General features: G+C 35.8%; 1 protein-coding gene across 1 annotated transcript; it reads left to right on the top strand.

The window, feature by feature from the left end:
* Positions 1-375: 375 nt before the first annotated feature.
* On the top strand, positions 376-11,403 carry LOC145686779 (uncharacterized). The gene is made up of 4 exons (XM_081760437.1): positions 376-677; positions 7,030-7,201; positions 8,879-8,975; positions 11,258-11,403. The coding sequence occupies exons 1-4, from the start codon at positions 546-548 to the stop codon at positions 11,301-11,303; spliced, it is 447 nt and encodes a 148-aa protein (XP_081616563.1). The 5' UTR covers positions 376-545; the 3' UTR covers positions 11,304-11,403.
* The last annotated feature ends 230 nt before the right edge of the window (positions 11,404-11,633 follow it).

Raw genomic sequence — 11,633 nt, 5'->3', positions numbered from 1 at the left:
CACATTTATATAACCTGTGCTTAAGCCGTTATGTACACATGTGCATTTGCGTGGATGCAGTACACATTTATATAACCCGTGCTTAAGCCGTTGTGTGCACATGTGCATTTGCACAGCTACTGCACATGTGTATGACACATTCGTAATACCGTGCAAGTGTATTTAGTTTCATTCTGCTAATATTTACATTAAATATGGCTATAGTATTTTTAATTGAAAGTTCAATTTTTTAAAAATTATTATATTACTCATTCTAAATAAACAATATAATGTAACCTGCATTTTTCGAATGCTTAAGTACATTGGAATAAATATTCAATCAGATAAATCGACACGCTATAAATAGGCTCTCTCAGTAGCATAAAAAATGTGCAGTGTTCGCTTTGATGTAATAAATGACGTGAGAACCGAATAGACATGTGTCTGATTATATACATACAAAAAGATATGTAAATATAATAATCTTAATAAGATTATTATTGTTTGGAAGTAAAATATTATTTTTCTCTATTAGTTATTAATTTAATTTTTATTTCGAATCACGCATGCGCACTGGTTGGAGCTGTGTATTAGCCATGCACGGCGCGCTTATTTGTGTGGTCGGGTACGAGCTGTGGTGTGGTGGTGTTTGTCCAATGTTGTTGAAGGCGAAGAATTCAACATTATATTATAATCAGGTGAGTGATGAACTTAATTTTACTGTAATTTGTAAAATTTAATAAAGCACCCGTTTAAATAATAAAACTGGTGTTAATGTTGCCGTATACACATGCATCCTGTTCTTCTCAAGCAGTATTTATTAGTTGACATTTTATGTTTTTGGAGGGGACATTGAAGCTATAGATATACATTGAAGGCACTGTCATGATTTGCATCTCTTTAAAGAAAGATCTGCAAGAGTCATTATCACGTAGTCCTTTTAACATGAAATAAATTATGCATACATAACCCTACATTTGAAAGGAGGTAGTGTTCCAACGGCAGAACCTCCGAGATAATTTACAATCAAATCAAGGTATGCTAGTATCATTACCAAATCCAGAATGGGAATTAGGGGTAATAGTTAAAATAGGGAAGGTTCTAGATTACTGGTCCCCCATATAGATTAGTAGCTGGGTAGGTTTCTTTCTGTACTAAGTTTATGCATTTAACTTATACAGTATTGCCGAGCGAGCGTTAGCGAGTGAAGGCGGGTTAGAACCCCGCAGGGCACGTTGTTTTCTGTCTTTATTACTGCTCAATGGGAAGGGACCAGTAATCAAGAACCTTGCCGTTAAAATAGAACCTGATCGTATGCATGTATTTTTCTTGAGCCATCTTTTAAGAAAGGTATAAAGGCATTACTCGAGCAAACGGTTCTATGAAATTTACACGCATTTATTGCATTTTCCGGTTTCTTTTTACAGAACATGCACTAAATGAGGAGCTAATGCATAAACCACGAACCAACTTGTCTAGGTGGCCACTAAAAAGCACGAATGCTATCTAACCGAATCAGGGCAGGAGCGCAGCAGGAGGCCCGAGCGGATCAAAGGGGTGCGTTCGTAGGGAGCAGGCGGGTCAGCAACAAGGGCATACGCATAAACGAGGATAGTGAAAACATACATTAAATATCTGCAATAATTTTTACCTTCAAAAGCACTTATATAATAGTAGTAATTCTTAATTTCAAAATGGCTTCACTGCTTTCCCGCGTACAAATGGTCTGCTGCGAGGAGAAATTCGTATGCTCTGAATTTTTACTTTTCTACACTTACCATGACGCTTGAAAAACTATAATACGACGCTCTTTATCACACGTATCGACGCTCTCTAATCGTATGCTTACATTATATCTATCGCAGTCGTCCATTGCTAACACGAACGGAACTTTCCCGCAGTTTATTTTCACCTTCTTCGCATTCTTGTATTCTTCCGCTTCAGTAAATAGTTACATGTAGAATACGTTCACTACCATTGAAAATGTATTTCAATATGATATCCACTGACAGAAATTACTTATATTTACACTCTGCTTCTTTTACGAAAAGTGTTTCACATCGTATTTTACCTATAAATTTTGTTTTCGGTAGAACCGCCTGCTCGAGTGAACCCATACAAGCATTTTTTTGAAGACCTTACTGCAACATGCAATATTTAAAAAGGATATCTGAATATAGATCGAATTGATTCAGGATATAGCTTAAGGACAACTCTTTACTGTAGGTCTCACATGTAACATCTCCACTGTGACTTACTTCACAAAAGATAACTCTGCGAGGCAGGGTTGGTTTAAACCAGCTGGTTTTTCAGAAAAAAAAAATGGTTTAAACAAGAAAGAAAAAAAAAAAGAAAAATGTTTAAATCGTGTGAACTTTATGGTGACGTTTCCACATATCAAACCATCCGCATTACGTTTATCTACTTTTCACCTTTTAATCGAGGGGTCCCGTGTTCAATTCTCGGTCCATCTTTCAGGTGTAAAGCAAGTAGCAATTCGAGGTGTCTCTTTAAGCGAAAGTCTTCTCCGTGATAACGTTGGTATTTCATAAGGAATTTAAGCCTAAACATACGAAATAAAACCAAGTTATATATTTCTACTTGTTTTATAAAGAAGCCAAGGCTGCTTAAACATATTGATAGAAATTGGCAAAATTTATCAACTGCCTACGTAGCTTCCAACATCAGCTTGGATTTCACTTTGTTTTAATTTTATTGAATATCTACATACCCAATTTTTAATTTAATGCCTCAGTTTTAGCCTAGTGATTATGATATGTTGACCTTCAAATTTTACACACAAATACATTTAAATAACAGGATTTTCCCAATGGAGTTTCCCGATTTATATATATAATTCTGTATAATGTTTTTACTTGTGTTTGTCTTTTAGTCCTTCTGAAATGACTCTTGACTAGGGATGGCCACAAAGTTCCGGTTCCAGAACCGGTTTCAGACTTGGATTCGAAAGCCCCCAAAGACCCGTAAAGGAGTCACAAATTTCACCTTCAAAACACTGCAAAGAGGACCATGCGCTTGTGCTCTCCCCGCCCAAACTCTCTTGTGCCCCCAGAAAACAATTTTGGTCCACCAGTTTTTTTTTTTTTGTTTTTATTTTGGTCCACCAGTGTTTTTTGTTTTTATTTTGGTCCACCAGTGAGTGTTTAGCCAAATGAGTTGGCCAATTTGCCTGTTTAACCATTAAGTTTGCCAGTTACCCAGTTAATTTAGCTAAATGAGACAAGCGGCCGCCACCTGGGTGCCTGCCTGTCGCTTCCACCATTTCATCTAGCACACTGTTCACAGCCTTCCAGCAGCTCGTGTTTAGTGTAGGGATCGTCACAAAGTTTCGGTTCCAGACCTGGATCCGAAAACCCAGTTCCAGAACCGGTTACAGACCTGGATCCGAAGAACCGGTTCCGGACCTGGATCCGAAAAACCGGTTGTTGAACCGGATCTTCTAGAACCGGATCCGTTCAGACCCGAAAAACTGTTCCAACAGGAACCGGTTCTGGCCATCCCTACTCTTGACAATTATAGCTATTAACAAGCAAGCTTATGTAAAGATCAGTACAACGTATTTTTATCAAGAGTCCTTCGTGAGTGAGTCGGCAATCACATTTGTGACCAGTTAACCCCGGTTTCGTGTCCAAATGGACAATTTCTCTTGGATGTCTTTGAAGCTAGAACAGCTGGGGGATAGCCCAGTGCCTAGAATAGATAACTTGGTTTCAAATTTTATGCCCGAATGCAATCTCTTTGTCAAACCAAGGACCATGGGAGGGGGACCTCTCATAATTTGTACGTGAGAGATACTGGCGACCATCATTTTTGTATTGGCGAGTGAGTCTGACTTTGAAATTTTGCGCCCTGTTGTCTGTTATGCTATTGTCATTTTCTCTCTCTCTCTCTCTCTCTCTCTCTCTCTCTCTGTAATAATGCACGAAATTTGCACTTCACAAAAAAATCAAAGCTCTGTTCAGTCATGTCTTTAACCCGTTATGTAGATTCTTACAAAAAATAAAGTAGTACGAGAAAAAGCACAATCTTATCAAAAAAGAGCTGAGTTTGAATGATTTATGAGTGTTATCTAGTTAGGATATTTTTTCCTTCACTGCTATTAAATTTTTCATAGTCACTTATGAATCTTTGTAAATAGTGAATTGAAAAAATGAAATGAAATCTTTGAGTTTTACGTCCCACGGTTATGCCGGTTAGGCTAAAGGAGACGGTGATAATGAGAGATGAGTAAAATGGTGGAATGAAGAAAGTGGGAGAAAACGGGAGTACCCCGAGAAAACCCACGAGCACGGTGTTTGTCCACCACAAAGCTCACTTGGCGGGGGCTGGGATCGAACCCGGGACCCCAAGCACCAGAGGTGAACGCTCTACCACTGAGCCACCGCGCCTCCCAAATAGTGAATTGAAACTAAATTGTCCACAATAATGTAAATGGATTGTGTGTGCTAGATTTGACTTTAAAACTTGTTTTGAGAACACACAAAATTTAAATTTGAGCATATTACAAATGTGATTTGACGCGAAATAACTGTGTAGTAATATGTAAGAAAGATATGGTAAAAATTGAAGTGTTTTCTTTCATAATACTTTCATTTTCTTAAATGTGGGAAACTAGGTCGTATCTACATACTATAATTTTTCCGCTATTTTTGCAAACTAATAGGAAGTTTTTAATTATGTATACGACAAACGCCATGAGATATTTATTATTTGTCCACACGGGCCAGTTAATTTATATATATTAGTATGGCGCTAAATACGTTGTACAACTGTTAGGTGTTACACTACCGAAAACGTGAGAAAATTAACTTTAAGGATCCATGGCTCCAGTACTATGGGACCAATCGTGGTCGGGTCAAAGCGTCACATAGGAACTAGTATGTGTCCTATCCAAATATCCACGTTTCAGAATCGTGCGGCATTTGCGCATCAATTTCTGTACAGGCAGTTGATTAGTACTACAAATTTCCGGAGCATTTCCGAAATGCCTCTCTAAGCTTTAATGCGCAAATGCCGCACGATTCTGAAACATGGATATTTGAATAAGGCACACACTAGTTCCTAAGTGATGTTATGCAGGGCTCCCAGCTGTCCTCTTTTTCCTATTTTTTCTTATTTGTTTGGAAATGTGTGTATATTTGTCCTATATTTTAATCTTCTCCTATATTTCCTATATTTTTAGTGATTGCATTATTAAAAATACAAGCCAAAGACAGTTCCAGTGATGATTTAAGTTGCTACATATTAGCAATATGCTAAATAAGTCATAGCATTTTTTAAGGGACAAGTCACTAATCCTCACTATTACTTTTTTTTAAAAAATTTGCTCTTTACTATCCTCCTCTGTTCATTTTTTTTTTCTGTTTCCTATGTGCTTATTCTTCCTCAATGAAGCTTAGCTGAGGAACCTTACCGTGCTCCAGACTCTTGTAACGCAAGCTGTGTTAGCATTTTCTTTCAGCAGTGTGTGCAGCAGTATTGTTTTGGCATTAAGGTGTGTTGGTATTCACCAACATATCCCAACGTCTTCCAATATTGCTGTACATAATATGCAAGGTCCACACGCGTCCTGGAAACCCTGGAAATAAAAGTGTTTCGTAAAAACGTCCTGAAAAGGTCACGGAAAACGTCCTGACGAGAACTTTCTGGAACTTCAAGATTTCCATTGAAAGTCAATGAAAATCCTCAATGTTGTTAGAAGCTCTGTTGTATCTTTTCTAGAGCACAAAGGTGAAAAATCCAGGAGTCTGAAATAGTTACCTATAATGAGCAACCAAGACAATATTACGTGAGTAGACATTTATAGACTTTATAACATTTCAGAAAATAAATTGTTTTCACAGAAATTAGTTATGTAGCGCTCCCTAGCAGAATGCTCCCGATTTTTGGTGACTGAATTTGATCTAACTTTGACCTAAGTTTTCCGGAGATACATAGATTATCTCCACTTTATAGGTTCAGATTCGCGTACATCCTGTATGAGATTTACCATTGTTATTTTTTTTTCCTACTAGATAGCACCATTAATACTCCTCATTGTGAATATAAACAACTAAAAGTAGTACTGATGGCACAGTCCGTCAATCTTCTATTTCAGTGTTCTAACTTATTAAATTAAAAAAAAAAAAAAAAAAAAAAAATTCGTCGCTTTGCATGAGTAAGGTTGTGAATTTACGAAATACATATTTTTCTGAAGTCATGGCAATTGTATTAATTTGAAAGGGATGTTTGTATGATACTTTTTATATTGCTACTCTCACTATTTCATTGTAATAATAGAATATTGAGTGTCTGTTATTTATCTTATTGTGCTCTGAAATTAAACTTCACTTTCTGCTCACTTTTATATTGACTGTTCGCTTCTATATTCATGTGTAAGACAAAAACTTGACATTTACAACATTGGTGCTGAATACTAAATTGTCGTAAGAGTTGACATTTTGAAGTTATTAAATACGTTTCATCCGTATGCATGTTTTTTTCTATAAGTTAAATTGTGTAAAAAGTTTTCAACAACTAAGAATGTATGTGTATATTGACTATGTATATGTATAATTTTATCAAATTTGCAGAATTAAGACACATTCAAAAAGTCACACATTAAAGAATTATCTTCTTTAGCGATCATGGGAACTCGGATAGTACTACATTCCTCCACATGCTCTATGAAGTAAAAACAGTGGAGTTGGCAAAAAATGTAATGCATTTCCTAGGTTGGTTTCTTCAGCAAACAAACGAAAGTAACATTGAAAAAAAAAAAAACTACCAATAACATTGATTGTTTAAAAGTAAGATGTATTAATCTATCCAAATTGGATCCTAGTTTTCATCAGATTTGCTGATTTATTTTTGCCACCACATTTCACATCATATAAAAGATATGTAACCTTGGCAGATAACTTAATCACAAGAAATAATTTATGGTGATTATTTGCTCTAACATTAACTAAATATTGAAAAATATTATTTATATGCATGAAATTTTTTCGCTGCATTAACACAGCACAATCGATACAATGTTACTTTCAGTTTCAAATGTTGGCGAGTGGTGGAAAAACTCCAAAACAACTAGCACAGAATATTCTTCGTCGTGTCGTGGTGGATGAAGTTGCTGAGCTGTATAGCCTCACAGGAAAGTCGGGAATAAATTGTGTGAGGAAGCTGTCGTTTGTGGAGACACAAACCTACAAGTTTATTGTTGGTAAGAGTTTTTTGTGCATTTTTTTTTAATCGTGATCGCATTGTCTTCAATGCTTGATAGTTTATAGGGTGTTTATTGGGAAAGGGCAATAATTAGGTTGTGCTCAAGCATGTCCAGAACAAGAAGTCCATATAAACTTTGTTTCAGGGATATTACTATATGAATTTGGTACATGTGGACAAGGAAATGTGTACATTGGAGTTACGTTGAAACAGTTTCATTAATTTTATGTTCCCGCTGTTATTTACCAACACTGTACACCTTTTCTTTCAACCACCCATACAGTAGCCCAAGGGTGTTAGAACAGGTGCCTAGGTGGCCATTAGACTAGCCCAAAACATCCAATCCAACGACTAGTATTTTGCGTGAAGGCACTGGGTGATAGTCGAGTGAAAACTGTTCACCGTCCATTTGGTATCACATGATGCGTAGAAAGAATACTATCCTCCAAATACGGAGGGAAAGTATTTTGCAAAAGATGAAGGTATGGTGCACTGTCAACACGAAAGTTCCATCTGGTAACTGTTCGCATGAAGCATGTTGGTTTTCCGCGGACCATTGGTGCCAATTATGAGTAGTGTTAATCCTGTAGTATCCTCCTCAGTCCTCTTTACATTAGTTACCATTCTCGTGTCTTATAGTATCACAGTACGTATTTCAACATAATTGCAGTGTACCCTTGTCACCATGCATTAAACTTCATGTAGTGATATATCTGAAACAAAGGTTTAAAACGTATATGTTTATGTAAACTTGATTGTTGTAGTCGACAAATCTGACCGCCTCTCAAATTATTGACCTTTCCTCCTGAAGCACCCTGTATATTGTTTCTTTTTGAGTAACAAATTGTTCTTTGATATAAAATATACTGTTTTGCAATAGAATGTAAGTTGAGTGTTTGTAGTAACACAGACCCCACCAAAAACAAAACAAACAGAAGAAAAGTGAGATGAGTACAGTTATGTTTAATTATTTCAATAAGTGAGGAATTTTTAATTTGATAGGTTCTTTTTCTGGCGTTAGTAGAAGCCATAAAATTCTACTATATTTACTCAATTATACCGCTGAATTGTTCCAAATTTTATTACCTTAAAACAATGATTCTCATTATAAACAATAATTTTGAAAGGCATGTGAAACATGGCCGTTGGTTCAATTCCAGATCACACAAAATATTTCCAATCCTCTCCCCACATTATTTAAACTTGTAAGACGAAAATATCATACGTCGTATATGCTTTGTAATGACTGCACTTTTTTATTTACTTAAAAAGTCACTGACAATTGCTGCAAATGATAAAAATGTCAATTAGATTGAGAGGGGAGTCATTGGTGTGGTGAGTGACTCACTGCTGGGAATGACAATTTCAGTAATCTTCAATACAGAGAGGCAGTGGGAGGGGGGGGAAATCGGAGCATAAACTTCTCTGTATGCTGTATGCGAAATAGTTTTTCTTTATCTGTTCCGTATAAAAATTGCGTGAAGTATTATACTCTCGTAAATACAGCAAATATCTCATTACCAAGGTATCATTCAGACGGAAAAGGATTGCATACCAAAATTGTTGTTAGGGTTTCTCTTTCTCACTTTTGATGTTCTTATTTTAGGATTTAAGTTTACTAATGAATGTATAATTTCATATATATCAACATAGTCATATGTACATTTTTTTCTAGCATCTGCAAAGAAATTATATCCTGAGTGTTCGGAGGAGCAAATCAGGGAAGCGATAAGTGATTGGCTGCACCACGCCAAAACAAGGAGGTCACGAAGGTACGTATCACCTCTGATGTTTGGTTTTCATGTATTCGTAAGCCTTTATTTTAATATTTACATGCAATTTTGCAGCAGTTTTCAAAATAAGAACGGTTAACAAGTGGTCTCCAAGCTTTAAATTGTCACTATAATCTACATCAGAAGTCGGCAACAGGGCGGACATTTTTGCATACTTGGGACCTAGCGGGCAAGGAGGTGCGGAACTGTGCTTTTACCTTGAACTATGTGCGAGTAGCTAACGGAGTATAAAATGTGTTTGCTCTCGTAGGTAATTTATAAGCAGAAAAAAAAAACATTTGACGCAGTCATTCTTTCAACTTTATTCTCTATAATTTATACGCACCTATTCTCAACGTGTATATTAACGCTCTCCAGCGGCGTTCTCATTTTCAAAGGGGACACTAGAACAAAACTGGGCGATTCGGGGGTGTTTGAGATTTCATGATCTTTAAGACTTTTTTCTTATTCTGCGAGAACGATTATGTATTTTACAAACTATTAGAAATTTGTAGACTTATATGACACAAACAAACTTTTTCTTTTTTTTTAAAGGTTAATATCGACGGAAAAGAGAGGAACATTTCATTTTTTTTTTTCGTCTTGTACAGTGTTCAATATAAATATCGCAACTCGACTACAGTTTTAAGATTTTATCTTATGCAATACATTTGAAATCAATGTTCTGCAGGTTGCTGCATAATCAATCTAACCTTAAACTAACGCCTGATAGGCAGGTAACCAGCGAAATATTGATTTCAAATGCATAAATTAAAGTATTGTACTACTATAGAGTTGCGATATTTATGTGGAACACTGTACCATCTGATGATAAAAAGAAATTGACTCATTGATAGTAAAAGAAATGTTTCTTAAGAATCTTACTAGTATTGTTTAAATTCAAAATGTACATTATATTAGTTGAAAAAAAGAAGAAACCTTTACGTCAGGATTGCAACGCTGAGTTAGGAAGGAGGATAATCCGATGTCCCGTCATTGCACTATTCGATTTACAGGCACGCAGACAGAGAATATGTATTTTGCCGATCGCTTATCTAGGATATAGGATCTTTTTTTCTTACACAAATTTGCCACTGTGTTTTTGCATATTTTGGGTTAAATTTTAAGCAGTACTTAGTCTTCCAGTGTCTCAGTATCTAGTAACATGACTTGAAATATGAATATCTAAAAAAATTTATTAATAATGCCATTGTACTTGATAGCAATAAGATTTATAAATTTGTTTCACTGTGAGTCATATAAGTCAGGGGCGCACTGACAGGAAGTCCGTCGGATCTGAACCCCTATAACGTTTAATTTGTATGAAAATGAATATAATTTCAAGGGCAGGTACGTAACTTATTTGCATTTCATACTCTAAACCATCCTCGGCCGCTCGCAGAGAGGAATACAGAGTGCACTACTGTATATACTTCTGCCTATCTTGCATAACGTGGTAGAGATCAGCCAGTTATATACAATTGATAATATGGAAAAGGCAACGTTTTTATTGGTTGTTCATGCCACAAAAATAAATCTTTTTCATCTTGCTTGCTTCTCTGAATATTGTTTCTTACTTTCAACCCACTTCCCGTAGCTTAGGTAACATAAAACTTCCATTTGTGCTAGATTTTTCTTCGTTATGCGTTGCCTCACAGCTTTCGTCTTCATTTTGAACTTTTCAGAAGGCATTCGAAGTGTAGTGTTTCGATCATCCGTGAACATTCACCTCAATTTCTCTACCAAATTCACTTCTCATAGTTCTTACTGCATCCAGTCTTGAGTTTATTCTCATCCTTCACTGTCCGTACGAATGAGCACGGGGTGAACAAGCATGCTCATACATTTACTCCTGTTGTAATAACTCAGTTTTACGTGTACTTAAACCCACACTTGTCAATGTCATTCAAGGTCAGTGCATTTAGTACCATTTACTCATGAGATGTTCTACCAGTGTTTTCAACACACGTTTGCACAGGATTGCAACCTGTCGATAAAAAGCCAGCCTCGTTTTCAAATTGCTAATTTAAATACTCTTACTGGAATTGATTCAATACCCTAAGAAATCTTATTTCAGAGATGCTGATGGTGGTGATTTATTGAGCTTAAATGGTAGTCTTTAGCTTTGTTTCTGGAGAAAATGGTATGCCATGTATGATTTGGATGGACCATATTTAAATTCTTAATCTCAAACTATGCTAAGAATATGACTGTGATTTAGTTTAAATAGATTGATTTAGTGTCTGCACTTACTGTATTACTTTTAAAACTTCTCTTTACAGGATGCAGAGGACTGAGGCCAAGGATTTATCGGAGAAAGTAAATTAAAAGAAAGAAAAAAAAACTACAACCATCTTGTAGATTACTTTTTATATTTAATAAGAAATAAATGTATAGATATATATATAATCAGTTGTTATCAATGTTGTAATACCTACTATTTCCATAAAATTACAGCGGAGTTGCACCAAGTTACGGTTAATAGAATATATAAACATTTTTGCACTTGGATTTTGTTTAAAATCTAGTTTCACTTGTGATTGAGTTGAGGCCACTTTGCTTTATCAAGCATATATTTTAAATCTGAAATAGCTCCATGATGGCTTTTGATGAAATCATACTATGTAAAAGCTATGTTGACAAACCAAGCACTGTATT

Source organism: Thermobia domestica, chromosome 5 (assembly GCF_964235325.1).
Source record: "Thermobia domestica chromosome 5, izTheDome1.hap1.1, whole genome shotgun sequence".
NCBI lineage: Eukaryota > Metazoa > Arthropoda > Insecta > Zygentoma > Lepismatidae > Thermobia > Thermobia domestica.
This window is presented reverse-complemented; position numbering and strand designations above follow the sequence as displayed.

Excerpts from the sequence above, each read along its gene's own strand:
- LOC145686779 (XM_081760437.1), top strand. The coding sequence starts at position 546 with ATGCGCACTGGTTGGAGCTGTGTATTAGCCATGCACGGCGCGCTTATT. Across the intron at positions 7,202-8,878 it reads AACCTACAAGTTTATTGTTG|CATCTGCAAAGAAATTATAT; the intron begins GTAAGAGTTTTT and ends ATTTTTTTCTAG. Across the intron at positions 8,976-11,257 it reads AAAACAAGGAGGTCACGAAG|GATGCAGAGGACTGAGGCCA; the intron begins GTACGTATCACC and ends TTCTCTTTACAG.